A 17719-nucleotide genomic window follows, 5' to 3' on the forward strand; every position below is an offset into this window, starting at 1 on the left:
ATGTGGTCATCTCTGGATCAGCAAGCACTTAATTAAAACCACATTCTACACGAGTTTAGAGGGATGAGGCTTTAATCCCATCCACACTGTCAAACACTAACAAACATTCACCTGTTCTAAATCAACACAAACAATACATTTAAATCATACAATAATAACATCACCCATTCCAAAACAATAGACTTCTTTTTAAATCATACAATTACAACAATAAACCGTTACTTTTAAATCATAATACAGTTCCACAAAGCATTTCTCAGTAGGGCTTTGCCCTGCCCCTTTGATTACATGCAGGGCTCTTCTGCCCTGCCACAGTGGAGTTGTGAGTTTTCTTGCTGAATCCATGTCAATACATACCCTGCATTTGTCTGTTTCACCCGCTAGACACAAATTACCACACCAGCTCAACTGGAGCTCCAACTGTTAGCTGATCAACCTCTATCCCTCAGGGATAAACCACAACTAGAAGAAGGGGGATTTCTGGAGAGATAACTCTTTTGTTAGCTGAGGAAGACTTATTTGGGGAAGTTTGATGGGTTATTTACACTCTGAGATGGTTCTAGGTTAGGTAGAAGCTGGATGTAAACACTAATATTAAAAACATAATCCCATAAATTTACAGAAAACTTAATTTGAAGTTTAAAATTTATAAAATATAGATTTTACAAGCTCAATAACCCATTGCACTCTGTCTTACTGTTGTTGGTTCTTGCTTATGTAGGCTGTGTTTCTTTCAAATCACTAACATACAAAGCTACAGGATGGGACCACCCAGGTGTATTAAAGTAAAACAGGAGGGGACCCCTTGTAGAGACAGGGTCTTGAATGTAGGTAACTTACAATATGTGAAATATCCCCTCCAGACTGTTTGTTCAACTGCAACCTCTTGTTGAATTCAGCTATGGTCAATAAACTGAACGAGGCCCATTTTCCTTGCCAGGAGAAAACAGATGAATAGGTCTGCATTCTTGCGAAAGTAATAAAGTCTTGATTTATCTGTGGCTTTATAGACAGTAGAAATATTTGCACTGAGACTTCATTAAACCCATCAAGTATTCTCTATTTTTTAAACTGAGACTGTTTCCAATAACAAATAATGTTTTTCATATATTTTTATGGTGAACAGAAATAGAAATTAAAGAAAATGAAATAACCAATGTTTCTGTTTAATAGTTCTTTTGTAGATTCTATCAGTATGATATGATATTTGGGTATAAAATGGCATGGACAGTTTCTGTAACCTAATGTATTACAAAAATACCATGTTTTGTTACAATGAAAAAATACCATGTATTGTTACCATGAAAAAATACCATGTTTTGTACTGTATAACTTTCTTGTACTTGTACGGTATGTCTTTCTTTCACTGCTGTGCATTTGGAACCTATATAGAAAATGCAAGTGAAAAACAGGTAAGATCTATGGAATTATATTGTTACCTACAACCCCTTTAGGAAGATTCTAACAATTCAGCATTAATTTACATCTTTGCATTATTGCATGTGTGTGGACATTTTAAGGGCTGGGTTTTTTCTACTATAATTAATACAGTATGTACCTTAATTAGAATATATGTGAGATTTCTCATTGTTGTCTCACACTGCAGTTTGTCTATTGATCTCATTTCAAGGAGAGGAAAGTAAATATGCCCTTGCATAGGCAATTGATTTCAAAAGAGAACACTTCATTTTACCAGTTTATTATATGCAGTATATACATTTATATTCCTTGACAATGAAAGTACGGTATTATTGTACACCTTAAACACTGCAATTTAATCATCTTTTTTCAATTAAATAAAATATAAGCACCAAAGCAATTACTATCTTTTGATTTGAATTATATTTGCACACTTGGGGCAATACATTAGTTTCAAATGTTGCATCTTGTGTGCACATTGTCATCCTGTTTTTGATGATTTAATTGATAGAATTAACAGATGGTATCTTCCAAATTAGTGACCAATTACACAAATTAACAGTATTGTAATTCCAATACAAAAGTCTGAAATTACACACAGAAGATCAAAATAATCAAGAAGATCAAATAAAATAACAATAATTCAATAAATAGAGCAATACTTAGATTGATAGTGCTATGAGAAATGAGAGTATATACATTCCATAATCCATGTAAACTGTATGGTTTAGAGGTGACTATCCCTACCTGTCATATAATGACACCTCTTCTTCACTTACAATTGAGTTTGATGTACTATATAAAAGCAACAACAACAACAACATTATTATTATTATTATTATTATTATTATTATTATTATTATTATTATTATTATTATTATTATTAATAATAATAATAATAATACAGTAAAATAAGACAAAAGGCATAAAGATCTTTTCCTCAATGATTTCATATTGTTTTCTTCAAGTGTACATCATCAAAGGATGTCATGAAGCCCTTCACTCCAAGTGCATGGTGAGGTGGGAGCAGTCTTGCATGTCTTCTATGTTCTCCACAGTATCAATGATGGCCTCCACCCTCTCTCCTGGCAGGACTGCCCCAGCGTTGGCCCGGAACTTTTTCAGCAGACTGTCATGACTCAGTGGCTTCCTCCAGTGTCCATAAAAGGTGTCACAACGACCTTTCAAGACATCGCCTGATGTGAGGGTCACCAGCACCTCTGCGTACATCTTATTGAAATTGGCAGGGTTGTCCTGGGGGTGCTCGACCTGTACTCTGCTCAGGAGGCTGAGCAGCTCGGGGCGGTCCAGGAAGGCTGAGCTGAAGGATTGGACACTGACCTCGCCGTCCAGCAGAGCAGTGCAGGCGTTGTACTGGAAGGAGTGTCGGGCCTGGTGCTCGCATTCAGGGAAGGGCCGGTTGATATACTTGGAGAGGGGGATTCTCAGTAGGATGCTCTGGATCATAGAGGGGTGGAACCCCCCTACGGTGTTGACCAAAAGCTCTCGCACTGAGCATGCTGCATCTGCAACCCAGTGCATGCCCAGGTGTGCAGGGAAGCGCTTGAAGGCTATGTCCTGGTCCTCCAGCAGGAAACAGGGATCCTGTTCCACCGGGGAAGGCAGTGCCCGTGGCAGGTAGTCATTGTAGAAGGCATTAAAACCAGCGCAGCCTGGGGTCGAGTCCAGGATCAGCGGGCTGGCTTCCAGGCCCCGGGATGCCAGCAATGCCGCCTCTAGGCCGAGTCGGGCTGCGTTCCCAATGTGAAGAGGCTTGGATTGAGTAGCAGCATTGGCCATGGGAGCCCCTGCCAGCGAGGCAGCAATCGCCAGGGCATTTGAGCACTGCGAGCGATCCAGGGAGAGCAGACTGGAGCAGGCAGCAGCACTACCCAGAGGGCCCACCACAGTCGGGGGATGGAACCTGAAGGGAGAAACACTGGCATGACCATCCTGGTAACTGAGAGTACTTTAACATTACATATGTTTTTAATGGTTTTAATATTCTGATTTAAAAACAAACTCAGACAGACAAAAGTTTATTATCATGCCTTCTAAAAAAAACATGTGTTATTTTGCTAAGAAAGTGTAATAATAATTTCCAATAAAAACAACATAATCACTGTGAGGCTAAAAAACCACTGCAAAACATATTAAGATTTGCTTTCAAATTTAATCATGGTCTCATTCATGCTGGAAGAATACTGGCACACTTCCTTCTTGGCAGCACTACGTTGTTTTGCCAAGTTAGTTGGGCAGCAGTCTCCTCACCTGTTGGGGATGTTTTGGGCTTCGTTGGAGAACCTCATGAGCCGGCCCTGAATCTCAATGCCCACATTGAAGGCTAACAGAAGGTCCATCCCACTGGGCTTGGCGTTGCCAGGCAACATCTGAGCAACAGCAAGCAGGGCAGGAAGGACCGCCCCTGAGGGGTGTGTGGCTGGGTGCCAGGTATCATCGAAGTCCATTGAATGAACCTGCAAAGAAGAACATGAGGGCATAGTAAGCGTCTGGCAGAGCGTGACATCTCCACTGACATTCCTGACTCTGAGGAAGCCTGGCCGTGCCCCAACTTTCTACAAAGATACCTCAAGGACATGAATACAAACTTGAGCTTTCACTTTTCTAAAAAGAAAAGAACGTGATAAAGAGATTGTGTCCTTAATACAGTCACTCCCTGACGGGCAAATGTCGAGTATAAAAAAAAAAAATTACAGTTGTTTCATTTATATTATATTTGCACAACTGAGGCATTACATTGGTTTTGAATTTTATGCATTATGAAAAAGTTTAGCCTCAGGCCTCAGAACAAGTTTTTTCTCCTTTGAAGTTCTCATAGAACTACTCCTTAATTATCTGCTATGTAACCCATAAAGTACACTTGTTGTTTTTTCTCAAACAATTGCATAAAACGAGAGAAAACTTTTAAACCACTTTATGTTGAAATAATAACACATCTCTTACAAGAGCTATTGATTTGTGTATGAATATAGTGATAGTAAATATAGTTCATTTTGATTTTATGTTTGGATTAATTTGTGCTTACATCATTTTAAATTGAAAATTAATAAATAAATTTATTTTTTGAATACAGAGTCGATTTTCACAAGCATGTAAACCCAGCCGTTGTTATTCTTTCTTTTCTTATTTATTTTTAAAGTGTAATTTTTTAAAATGCTGTGTATCAAGGTGTTTTCACAGAAAATATCTGCAGGCACTGTAATGAGGACAACCAGTCACAGACACGAGCTGCAGAACTCGTCACCAGCTAGAATGTGCTCATTTGATGGACTACAGGATTACAATTTGAAAGGGCTGAGCATTATGTAAACAAATTCAGAGACTTACCGCTACTCCATTGACAAACGCTGCCAGACTCGGAGAGAGTCTTGTGTTCCTTCGTCCAAAGACTGAACTGGTGTAATCTGGAGCATACATTTGCTGCAAAGAGGGTTAATCACAGATCATTATAGGATCTGAACGTTCTTTAAGATGGAAACAAGCAAGTTAAATTCTTGATTATCATCACCCTGGTTTGACAATGCAAACCTCAACTGGAATGGTGACTGTTCAGTGAAACTTTTCAAAAATGAGGTAAGTACTGAAGGAATGGTTTATATTAAAATTGTACAGCCAGGGATCACTTCTTTGGCCATCATTTTAGGACAACATTGTTACCTTTGGGGCCACTAAATACAGGAGCCTGTGTGCCCTCTGTACCATAGCCCAATGTAAGCATCAGCTGAAGGATTACCTGGCAGTGCTGCAGAGCCAGCTCGAAGACTTGGGAGCTGCTTCCCAGGAGCCCCACCCCAATGCTGTCCAGGATCATCCTCTTACTGCGGTGCAGCACAGTGTCTGACAGCTGGCCTGGGTGCACCAAGTGGATGAACCCTCCAAAACTGCTGGTGACTGTCTCCTCTGGAGCAGGCCTTTCCTGCACTGCAGGGCAGCAAACAGCAGGTCAGTCTCTGCCTGTGCCTCACTTTAGTATTCAGAGCATCAACTCTACAATAATGGACTAAATTAATAACAATTAATGATAATTGGGTCCATTCAATTGGTGTTAGTGTTTAATCCTTAAAATGTACACCTTTTTTTTTTTTTTTTTTTTTATTATTATTTTTTTTTTTGTTTACCTTCAACTGTAGATTTATGTAGAAGTCGCAGGCAGGAAAAGTGCCTTGGTTCTCTGAAACTAATTTAAAAAGGAATCAGATAAAATTAATATGCTAAATAATACATAATAATAATAATAATAATAATAATAATAATAATAATAATAATAATAATAATAATAATAATAATAATAATAATAATAATAATATATAAAATGCACACATTTCTAAGAATTACCTTGAGTGCTGAGAGCATGATGTTGTTCAGTAGATTGCTATGTATCACAATGTTCTGTCACTGAGTTGTTAGTTTGCAATGGTTCCATACTCTCTATATATTCTTTCATACCTGGATACCCATCGTCCAACAGGTTCTAAAACCCCTCCTTCTTTGAGTGAAACTATTCCACAAATTGGGGGAATTTTTCAAATTTAACCAGGAAATGGGTTTATTTAATGATCAGGAAGGGGTCAGGAATGTGGGGGAATCACCCTCTTTCTTTGTTCTGGTAGGACACTTACTGATATCTTAGCACTGGGAGACTCCTCCCCTGCTTGAGAGAGAGGTTCTATAAAAAATAAACTCTCACCTCTTAAAGTCCACATTGCAGCTGAAGGGAAACCTTGTTGGCCAGGTACTGTAATACCAATCTTGTTTCATGTTTTTACATATAGACAAATGTTTGTTCGATTACATAGAAACTATTTAAATGTATTTGTTTAATGTAAAATATGTTATATAGTGTGTGATTAATTTTTGTATTATTAAAAATACCAACTGTATTTTAGTAAATCAATTGATCATTTATATATATATATATATATATATAATATATATATATATATATATATATATATATATATATATATATATATTATATATATATATCTGCATGCATCTGGGGGCACCTACCCTCATGAGTGTGATAATAATTATTATTATCACATACCATACAGTATATAATAAAGGAAATACAAAGATTGGGCAGAATATTTCCTTGTTACATTTACAAACACTAAAAGCAAGTAAATCATTTTTCATAAACAAGTATAATTAATTTATTAAGTTTTTATGTGAACAAACAGTTAAGTTTACAAAGTATATATACAGTGTAGGTAATATATGTCATTAAAAAAAGAAAAAGATCTATATCATTATAATCATTTGTAATAAATCACATAATGGGATTCATAGAATATCTACATGGTTTTCTGACACTTTCATTAGTCACTATAATATGCTGAACTATACTGTACTGAACAAGTATGCTTAAGCTTTAAATAAAATGCCTCCATAATAAACTTGCACTCTAGAAAATAAGTTGTGTTTTTGAAAAGACCATTTAGTTCAGTTTACTATTAACACAGATTATATTACCCATAATTAAACAAAAGTGTATTTATGTATTTGTGTATATGTATATACACATTATTTTCTCTTAGTACATGGTTATTTCATTTGTATGCTTAATTGTGCATTCAATTGGTACTGCTGTTGCTAACTGTTCCTTGGCTGGCAGGCAGACAGATCACTGATAGCTGGATTCAGGAATTTCCTCATGCATGTCGACACTCCAGGCTGTTTTTTTCAATCCTTTTCTTCTGACGATAGGCTTCAATAGCATTGTGTATTAGTCATGTTTATTTAAGGAAGTAATTTGACTGTGATTGTGTGATCAGCTGTACAGTGTTTACCATAAAAATCAGACAGATGTGCATATGAACACCAAATTACTTTAAAGGAAAAGCAGAAAAAAAATGGTGTATCCATTTTAATTGTTTATCTGGGCAGTACCAGATATCTAAATGGTACAGTAGATGACTGGCAGTTGTGGATACAGACTGAGACATCAGTACAAATTATTGATTGGCTGTTTGTGGTGGATAATAAAATACATTTATACCAGTTGTGTCTTTGCTTAGTATTTGCTGTCCAATAGAACTGAGCTTTCATTATGGCATGTCAAAATGAAATTGATTTTAGGATTCAAATCAAACAGATTGATTTTAAGTTGATTCAAAGTTGATGCTGTGACGTTTCAGCGGGCATCTACCATCTGATAGAAGCCTGCTAGAGCTGGAAGCTGATTGACTGAGTTTACTCAATGGTTTTCTAATTTGACAGAGTTTTGACGTTAAGAAGATGGCGAGTGCAAATGAATTTGCGGCCATGTTCTATGGAGAGCCTGGGGTCCTGGGCCTCCTGGCCAATGGAATCAGTGCTTTCCTTGTTCTTCTGCAGAACTTCAATGGAGCACAGACTGGTGTACCATCCCAGGGAGTTGAGCACATTTTGGCTGGTAAAAACTAAATATATCTGTCTGTTTTAGGCAAAAAAGGATTCCATGTTCTCTAAACACCAATTCATCATGTACTGATCTCTTCTATGATATTTAAGATAAGATGGACCCTTCGCTTAAACTGATGTTTCCTGATATTATATCACTCTTATATGCTTCAATCCAGTCTTGTAGACCATAGGTGTATGGTTGACGTGCAGCAAAGAAAGTTGGTATTCTATTTAAAAAACAAAATGAGCACATAGTGACCAGGTATACTAATTTTAAAAAAGAAAATAAATATTTTCAGCACAACAATAAGGGGACCTGTAATAGCACAGCTGATAATTACTTTGAAGTTTATTTGTTAGGTGACCTTGCTGGACTCTAACTTCTATCTATCTACATTTCACAGGTGTTCAACTGATTCTGATCGGTGGGGTAACTCAGCTGTTGGCTGGGCTCCTATCCTTCCGGAAGTACGATCACCTAAGTGGGACATCCTTCATCGCATTTGCTGCTCTCTGGGGAAGCTATGGGTCTACCCGTATAGTCCTGGGTGCCTTTCCACCTTCTATTAACAGCACCAACACCACTGACCAGCTATACCCGGCCAACAGCACTTTTCAAAATCCAGAATTGGCTACGCCACCAATCGGTCAGTCTGCTATTGCAGGGCTAATCGCTTACATTTCCATCTCCTTTATCCTGTCCTTCTGTTCTGCCACTGTAAACTACATCATGCCTTTTGTCTTTGGGGCCATCACCCTGACCCTGGTCTTTGAGGCAGTGGGGCTTGTCGGGGTGTGGGCTCTAGTGGTCTCCGGGGTACTGGAGCTGGTGATCCTCATGTGTGCGCTTTATGGAGCAGCAGCCTTGCTCCTGAAAGGTGTCACCCAACGTTACATCCTCAAGGGCTTTGGGACCCCCCTTTTCGATGTGCTGCTACTGGGGACGGCCAACAACAGCAACTCCCAAAAAATAGGGGAAGAAAAGAAGAAGAACACCAAATATGCTGAACCCATGGCACTTGGCTACCTGTGCGACACAATCTCCCCTTTCATCTTTGCCTTCTTCTGCTTTGGCTACTTGCCTTCCTTCTTTGTGGGCACCATTTGGGTCACTATCAATGCCTTCTCCCAGCTTTTCTCCAGTTACTATGCCTACCTCCGAAAAGACGTCTACCACACAACCAAGTTTTGTCTGCACAGCACCTACTGGCTGGTGAAGTCATGGGAGGAGTTTGTTCTGTCAGTTCTCATCGAAAGAGAGGGAGCGGTCAGCGGGCGAGAAAGGATGGTTGGTGACTGGTTCTTCCTAGCGACCACAATTGTTCTCTGCTTGATGTCACTCAACATGGATGTGCTAGAGGTGGCCCATAACTTGCTATTCCTCCTGCTTACGGTATCCACAATCTCCCAGATCCCATTGGGGGACTACTACATCTTCTTTGGGGTGATCTGCAGCTTGTTCACAGCCCTGTCTCTCTATGGTACCTTTGCCCGACTCATCAATTCTATAGGGGAGAAGACCTTGATCCCTGTTGGGGTGCAGCCACTATCCACAGAGAAGCTACAGGATGTCCTGGGACTCATCAAACGGTGCTGGGTGAAACATCAAGACCTCCCTCGCAGCACCGTCACACAGCTACCTGATGCCCTTTTCTATGTGACCAATGGTATTGCTGCCCTCTCTGCCATCCACAGCCAGGATGTGCACCCCACCTTCCTCCATCTCACCATCCCCTGGGTACTGATCCCTGGAGCAATTATCCAGGTTTACGTGAGCCGACTGGACATCCAGGAGGGAAGGCGCTTTGGGCCCATTATCCCAACCTGCTATGCTGCCATCTGGGCTACCTGGACCTGGTATCGGTTTTCAGGTATGTTTTATTGAGGAGAAAATGCCTATTGTCTTTTTAAATAAATTCACATGATAATTTTACAGTGATTGACTAATTTGTTTTAATTAAACTCGTTGTAGGCAATAGTCATATCAGTGGGGGTGCAACCAGTTTCAATTAAATAAGGTGGTTGAGGAAGTATATAGGTGTAAAAAGTAATAAATAAAAGATGTATGTCCCCGTTGTAAAAAAAGAGTAGCTTGGTTAGACTGCACTAGAACAGTATTAAATATTTTCTAGATTTGTGTAAAATTCCCCTGAGGATGTCTATGACTGTCCTGCACCTAATTCATGATTTGCTTAGTTAGGAATGTCTTGCTTTTACAACTAGTAAAATAATGTCTTTATTTTGTAGGTGTGCTGCTTGGCATTTCTACTGATTTTGCCGGTGGATTCACAGCTGGAGCTATAGCATTCTTGGTACTTAATGGCTTCCTAATGCTTACAGGTAAGTCATTTTTTAACAGCATTGGGTCTTTGTCGAACATTTATGGGTTGGTTTAGTTGGAGTGAAAAGAAGTGTCAGAGTAAATGGATGGAAAATGTTAATGTGTGTTGTTGTGTGTTTTCCTCTCTTTCCCAAGGTGCCTATGTAAATGTTGTGCTGCTGTTGCTGACTCTTGTCATGGAGGTGATTATGGTGTGTTTCCTGCTCTCCACACTGGGCAGACTGCCTTACCAACTGGAAAGTAAGAGTCTCCCCTTCTCCTTCCCCAAAGTCAAACCAGGAGCAAAGATTAACAGCAACTTGTTATTTTAAACAATTTGAATTAGGAAGGCAGACATCTGCCACTCCAACACCATACATGATGACTACTAATTTATTCTTAATGAAAAGATATTCTATGTTTCAATTGGCGGGCAAACAGGTTAAGTTATTTGACTACATGTTTTCCTTAGACTAGAGTATTCATTTTTGGCTTTTGATTAAACTAAACTCACCAGATCCTAGACTTTTGGCTCACCCACAGTTCTTCTTACCATTGTTGAGTCTGATGTCTGTTTTGTTACACACATTCAGTACCTCTATCGAGCCTGCCTGTAGACTCCACTACATTTTTTTTCCAAGGATGGTGATATAACTAAGTTGGCTTTCTATTACAGTTGCGATGCTGGCCATCTTCTCTCTGATCTGTTTGTATGGTACTCTGGCCTCCCTTGCAAATTCCATCTTCACAAAGGAGCTGCTGCCTCTTGGGCCCCCATTGCTGAAGGTAAGGTTGCCATCTGGCTATACTGGAATTAGTGTTAAAAGAATGTGTTTTTCAAAATAATATGAAATAAAGATTTTTAAAAGATCCTTAAACTAAAGTATGTCTACAAAGCCTTTGAATTCCCAGTGGTCATTACAAAAGTGCTGAAGTGGACTGTTGTGGATTTGACAATGCTTTTAAATACACTCTTTCTTATAGGCTACACAGGAAAAAGCAGACAAAACTCCCCCTCCTCCTCCTTGTTCCATTGCCACCTCAATAAAGACCAGTGGGCTACTGAGCATCTCAAAACTCCTGGATGCCGGTGGGGTCTGTGGTATTCCCACCGATACTGTGTACGCATTGGCAGCATCCTGCAAACACCCACAGGCTATAGAGAAGATCTACAATATCAAGGTATAGACAGGCTTTTTTATGTATTTGTTTGTCTGTGCCATATAAAATAAGCACTCGAATTCTTTTGCATGGAGGCAGGAGTAGAGCCACTTTCCAGAGCTGTGTTATCAGCTCACACTTCTGTCCCTCTTTCAGGATCGCCCACAGGAGAAGCCCATCTGTATCTGCATCTCCAACCTGGAGCAGCTGTCAACCGCCAAGCCCCCCTTCAGCCCCCTGCTCTGGGAGTTCATGAGGAATGTCTACCCAGGAGGCATCAGCTGCATTGTCAAGAAGGGCGAGTGGCTCAATAAGCTAGGTGAGTTCAGAGAGGCTCTTCCATCTAAAGGAAATGATCCCTTCCACTGTACAGGCAGTTAGGTCAGCTGCCGTTTGTATATATAGGATTTTACCCAGTACATTTTTGTTATTTAATTGTATTACTGATATTGCTGGCAAATGGGAAAAATAAATAAATAAATAAACTTAAATATGAACTATTTAAACACATGTTAATTTAACAAAAGTACTTCTAAAGCTGCTGTTGAATGTTTAGTTGTATGTTTATAGTTTTGTAACATTAATAGATGTTTTTGTCCTTCCAAAAATTGCAATGTATAATTTAGAGAAAAAAGCGGGGCCTGTGTTTCTAATTCTGACAGTCACCACTGCATTGGTCTAGTAGTTTATGGGTTTTATGGCAATTTCTGTGTAAAACCACCGGTGACTTCCCTCTTCCTTTTATAGCACTGCTACATCTGTTGATTCTTTTACTCATATGGAAGGATAAACTTTGCTTCCTTTAAGAAAATCCAAAAATCTGTGTGAGTTTAGTTTGTAAGAGAGGCTCTGTCCAAAGACCAACACTCACAGCCTTCTCTTGGTTCTGGTTTAGGAGTTGGGCCAGCCTATGACAGAGTGGGGACCAAAGAAAGCATCATGATCCGAGTCCCTGACCATACAGTGACCGCCCATCTGTGCAATATGACTGGCCCACTGGCCATCACTTCAGCCAATCCAAGTGGAGAGCCTGATAGCACACACCATGACATGGTGATAACGTAAGTATTTGTGCTATGAGCTAATGACCAGGTGACAGCCACAACAGGAGGCGTTAAGGAAGATTCATTTCTATTGTAATTGTTTTATGTTTATGAAACTGTAACAATATATATTTCATCAAAGTAAAATGAAATACAGATGCAACCATAATATATTCATGACAGTGTGAGGTTGTTCCTAATTATTGAGTCTACTGGGTACTAATGCGAAAAAAACAAAACAAAAAAACAAACAAAAACTGTTGTATCATGGATACATAATATTGCATGTTAGAATAATATTTACCTACATTAAAGGACCTACTGGGCAAGTGTAGGAAAGCTAATATTTTGTAGTCACTGTTAGAAACGCTATAATTTCCTTTTTGTTTTCCACAGGCGCCTCGGGCACAAAATCAGTGGGGTTCTGTGTGACGGAGAATCAAATGAAGCGGTCGGTTCCACTGTGGTCAACTGTTTGAAGATAGATGAAGGTATTTCCTGGATATTTTTCCTTTTGTGTAAAGCAGCCTGGACTGACAGCTATTTACTGTACACTGTACATTGAGACTTACTCGGTTTTGTTTTCTCTTTCAGGTACAATCACTATTATAAGAGAAGGCTGTTTTCCTGCTGCCCAAGTCAGACACATTTTTGAAAAAGTCAAAAATTCCATGGAGTAAAGGATGTGACAAGTGTACTAGCTGGTGAGAATGTAAGCAGTGATCTTCAATTAGAGCTGAGATGACATAATGACATCACTAGGATCTGTGGTCACCCATAAATTATTACTATAATAATTACAATTATAAAAACTGTGCAATTGAATTTATTCTTAAACTTATTTCTATAAAGACTGACTGACTGACTCCTGAAATGAAGATTTCAAATTTTACAGTTCATATTTGTGAATAATGTATATATTAATAAAGTAAATAAACATGTTGTGTGTGCATATATTTAAAATACATGTATGGTAAATTACAATACAATTTGTCTATGCTATGTACTTTATGTAAGGATACTTGTAGTAGGTTTGTATTTATAAAGGTTTGTATTTACTAAAAGCTAATACAATAATTTGGTGAATCTAACCCTGAATGCAGTGCTATTTGCTATGATTGTCTCAAAATCCTGGTTATAAAAGAACTGGTCAAGCAATTAAATGCATAGTCTAGGCATTAGAGAAACATGTGTCATGTATCAAGTGTTCAAAATTATATTTGTCGGGGTGACATTTCTGTTTTGTATCTGCTATGAATTTCCTTCCCTAAACATGTATTTTTTTAATTCATAAGATATTTTTAATACTGTGTATATATGTGTATAGATATTTTTTTTCTATTCTGATAAAGTATATTATGCCTCAGAAGTGGTGACTGGATTTTCAATCTGTAAATAATCCTCGTTAAAACTGTATACATTTTAAAGCACTAGGGTTGTGGTTCAATGTGTTATAATTACAATATTAATTCTGTAATTGTCCTTATCAATGATCACCAATAAAGAATAATTAAGACTTGAATGACTAATACTTGAAACTTAACAGGGTTACATTTATTTAATTTCCAATACACAAACTTACATGTATTAAACTTCCATTACATTAGTTCTGTCAGGCGGTCATTAGCATCCAACAGCAGATTTAAGGTAATGGCCAGGCTACCTGTTTTTTGCTGGGAGGTGATGATATATGACTCCTTCAGTAGTGGATAGGAGGACTGGAGGTGTTTGAATAGTCTTGGGGTGTCTCACAACTACCCTTATATTTCTACTGAAAATATCTTTAAAATAAGATGAGGTCCCTTAACTATTTCCTTTTATCTGTTCTCATGAAACTGGTCATAAACCAATTTCTGTCAAACATGTCAATATGCTTATGTCCCAGCCATCACCTTATGATAGATACCACAGGTTAACTATAGGTCAGTGCATATATATTCTCTTGCCAAAGCTTGATCTAATACATCTGTCAAAGACTAAACGCATCTTTGGTACACTCAGGCATTTCCCCTTGACATTTTTACTTTCTGTACATAGTTCACTTAGCACAAAACTTCCACTATGTGTTATCTGGTTTGAATCTTAAGTTTTACAGCAACTCAGACTTTCTTAATTAATTAAGCTCAAATTGGTCTCTTACTCACATTTCATAATAGAGATTTCTAGGTGTATCGACAGACAGCTGAGAAAAAGTCAACTTTGTTATACATACTTGTTATACAAACACAATACCCGAGAACGCTCATGAAGTGCTGTGTGTATTTCACTCATAAGGATGACGACCAACCTCTCATAAGAGAGAACTACAGTACTCGACAAACATTCATGGTATATCCTCCATGCAAAATAATTATTTGCTCTATTTTATATGTATTCTAAAAGCAGACAAAAAGGTTTGGGATGAAACCTGAACTAGAATCGGTACAGTGATATATTTCACTATTAAAGCCAGAGTGCTGGTTAGAAGTGTCAATCCCCTGAGAGTTTCAGTATCTATAATACCCAGTTAGAGGAAGAACCCGTTTTATTAAAGCTGGCCATATCAATTAATCTCACTAATGACTTCAATTATTAAAACAGTTCCACAATTATCTGATGGAAAAGTTACAGCCTATTGTGTCCAAACTGCAAATCTTAAATCTTATAACAGGCTTAATAAGGATATACAATTTACTAAATTTGCTAAGTCTTGTATTTGTCAAACTACAGTTCAAGGACCATTTAATAGTTATTTTTTTGGTGCTTGATATGAATTAGAAATTCCAAATTCTAGATCTACAGACATGTTGCATGTTGTATGGTGCTCTGTAGCACACAAGATATCAGCATCAAAAATAGATTGAGTCTCCAGCTGAACTAACATATCGGGTTCAATAAATCAAAGAAACTATTCTGTGTTAGAACTTGAACTAGTCTGTGTTCTTCTCTTTCAGATTTATGTTCACTAGTTTAGGGTTACAGGACATTACTGCGCATCCATTATCACGAACCCACCACAGGGCGTCCATCTCCTTGTGACCCAGTACAGAGCAACCCCACCACGCATTACCCAGTACAGCACAAACCCACCACCGCGTGACCCAATACAGCGCAACTCCATCACTGCGGGACATCTTTACAGCAACAAACCACCACCGCAAGCCCCGTTACAGAGCATCACCGCGCACAACTTTATAGCTCCACTTGCTGCCTGCCCGATAAGTTATTGTGCAGTAGCTGCATGGTTTGTTTCAAGTTATTGTTATTTATTTTATTTTTACACACCAGTTTAACATGTTGCTCTTCTTCACTAAATTTTCCATGCAGACTTTTGATAAAGGATACTTGAGAAACAATTCATCTTCAAATAATTTATTATTATTATTTGGCATAAAGTACCAAAATAAATAAACAAAGTCAAAACAAAGTGAAACAACATTCTGCGTCCCTCGTACAATTGCCAGGAACACTGAATTGATTGTCGCTGATTACCTCAATCGTCCTCTTGTGACTATTTGCACATAACATTGAGTTCCAGGTGTAACTCCACTGTCAGTTTCCCGTATCTCAAATCATCAGATAAAACGACCCTCCCCTGAAGTAGCACTTCGGAAGTGCAGGTGCAATTTCTCCATTATATCTGATAATATGTACCTCAATTAAAAAATATATGGTAGCCTATTTGGATGGGAGCTATTTTTTTGCGCACCTATGCAATCGGTAATCTGTAAAAGATTTCACTATTTTTGACAGCACTATTTGTTAGTTCCAACACAACTTGTTACTGTTCTATCTGTAGCCTCTTTGCCTTAATTTAAAAACAGGTAGTAGATGTTTATAAAACCTGTCCTTAAAAAAAAAAAAGAAAAAAAAAATAATAATAATATAAAAAAGAAATAACGTTCATTACCAATCACCATGTTGATTTTTGTTTGTTTTGACTTTTTTATTGACTGTTTTATTTATTTATTTTGGTACTCTCCCCTGCCGCCCCGGACTTGCTCACCAGGCTACAGTCCGACGAGTGCGTGCCAGGTTACCTGTGTCCGCTTCTGACACCAATGTAGCGATCTCGGTTCCTGCAGACAGGAGCATCACTCAGATCGAGGCGATCCACACACAGGCGGAGGGCGGCTGTGAACCAGGACCTCTCGCACTGAAGCATAGCGCCGTTACGGCCGTACAAAAGTGCCGGCTTTCAAATAGGGGAGAAACGGGGTAAATAGATACATGGCACTTCAATTAGAATAAAAACATATAATAAAAAAGATATTGACAAAAATGGTTTCTAAAGTCTTTAGACTGGTCTCATTGAGGAATGTTGAATATTTTTTTTTTTTTGGAACAACTTTACGTCAGTTATGTACTTTTCCTTAAACATTCTTGGAAGTGACTACCTAATCCAAGAGGTTATGCAACACAGAACTGGATCTGCGACCTCACCATCAGATACCAATGACACACTTGATTTTAAGATTCTGGAGGTGTGATGAGTGTGGGCTTCTCTTGATGGGCCAGCACACCTCAGGAATGCAATTTGCATTAATCAGTCATGTCAGGAACAGCTCATTACAGCTTCTCTTCATGCCTAAACAGCCAAGATGTTGCCTAATTATATACTGTACACAATACTGTCTAAATTATGTTCTTGTTCCTAGGTCTATACAATGACCAGTTTCAATTGTGTTAATTGTTTTTGGCAAGAGGATGTCAATCCATCATGGCTTTCCAGTGAGACATCAGCACACTGTCTGGGAATTCAAAGCTCCTGGGGAAAGACCCCGGACCAGGAAACATACCTAGCCAGCCTCTAGAGAGATAAATAAACAGGGGGTCTAACTGGCAAAGGTACATATTCTGTCTGTGCTACATAAATATTAAAGTACCAAACACACCCATTGTGAAAAAAGAAAACATGACAGATCCATCTGTTCTGATTATCCTCCCCCAAGTTTATGTTATACTTCATTACTTGTTGCATCTTTGGTAACATGTTATTTTAAAAGGCTATTTTTATCATCTTCATTTAGTTTCCTGTTTAATGTCATAGTATTCTGTGTACTGCTCCATTGCTGTTCCTCCTAAGATCAACAGTTGCTTACTACTCCAGAAAATGCTTCTGGAAATAATCCTCTTGGGTGATGGTGGTAAAAGTGAAATGGGGGAAATATTTTAGTGTTGTACATGCTTCAATGCACAATATTTCAACCTACCCTCAACCAAATGGTAATATGCCTCCCCATCTCGGTTCTTTATGTTCCTGTGATAAACATTTCATGTTGCATATAAAATAGTAGATGACTGGGAGTGTATTATAACTACTGTAGTGTTTCTGTGTTTAATTTTGAGGAGCACAAAAAGTAATACAGAACTGACCTTGTCGCGTGGT

At 38.4% G+C, this 17719-nt stretch overlaps 2 protein-coding genes across 2 annotated transcripts; one reads left to right on the forward strand and one right to left on the reverse strand.

Annotated features, from left to right (window-relative positions):
* Positions 1-2338: 2338 nt before the first annotated feature.
* Positions 2339-6143, reverse strand: LOC121317866 (cis-aconitate decarboxylase-like). The gene is made up of 7 exons (XM_041253963.1): positions 6128-6143; positions 5887-5938; positions 5559-5617; positions 5174-5361; positions 4768-4860; positions 3691-3896; positions 2339-3343 (listed from the first exon to the last, which is right to left on the reverse strand). The coding sequence occupies exons 1-7, from the start codon at positions 6141-6143 to the stop codon at positions 2419-2421; spliced, it is 1539 nt and encodes a 512-aa protein (XP_041109897.1). The 3' UTR covers positions 2339-2418.
* Positions 6144-6149: 6 nt separating this feature from the next.
* Positions 6150-13236, forward strand: LOC121318731. Its single transcript, XM_041255736.1, has 11 exons — positions 6150-6172; positions 7663-7837; positions 8232-9698; positions 10075-10167; positions 10304-10408; positions 10824-10933; positions 11132-11329; positions 11465-11627; positions 12204-12369; positions 12748-12842; positions 12946-13236. Exons 2-11 carry the CDS (start codon positions 7681-7683, stop codon positions 13029-13031), a joined length of 2640 nt encoding a protein of 879 aa, XP_041111670.1. The 5' UTR covers positions 6150-6172; positions 7663-7680; the 3' UTR covers positions 13032-13236.
* Positions 13237-17719: the final 4483 nt, after the last annotated feature.

This window comes from Polyodon spathula, chromosome 7 (genome assembly GCF_017654505.1).
Source record: "Polyodon spathula isolate WHYD16114869_AA chromosome 7, ASM1765450v1, whole genome shotgun sequence".
Lineage (NCBI taxonomy): Eukaryota > Metazoa > Chordata > Actinopteri > Acipenseriformes > Polyodontidae > Polyodon > Polyodon spathula.

Coding starts and splice junctions, on each gene's coding strand:
- LOC121317866 (XM_041253963.1), bottom strand. Junction 5,618..5,886: donor GTTGGACGATGGGTATCCAG/GTATGAAAGAAT, acceptor TTTTTAAATTAG/TTTCAGAGAACCAAGGCACT. Junction 3,897..4,767: donor CGTTTGTCAATGGAGTAGCG/GTAAGTCTCTGA, acceptor TCTTCTTTGCAG/GTTCATTCAATGGACTTCGA.
- LOC121318731 (XM_041255736.1), top strand. CDS start 7,681: ATGGCGAGTGCAAATGAATTTGCGGCCATGTTCTATGGAGAGCCTGGG. Junction 7,838..8,231: donor AGTTGAGCACATTTTGGCTG/GTAAAAACTAAA, acceptor TACATTTCACAG/GTGTTCAACTGATTCTGATC. Junction 10,168..10,303: donor TGGCTTCCTAATGCTTACAG/GTAAGTCATTTT, acceptor CTCTTTCCCAAG/GTGCCTATGTAAATGTTGTG.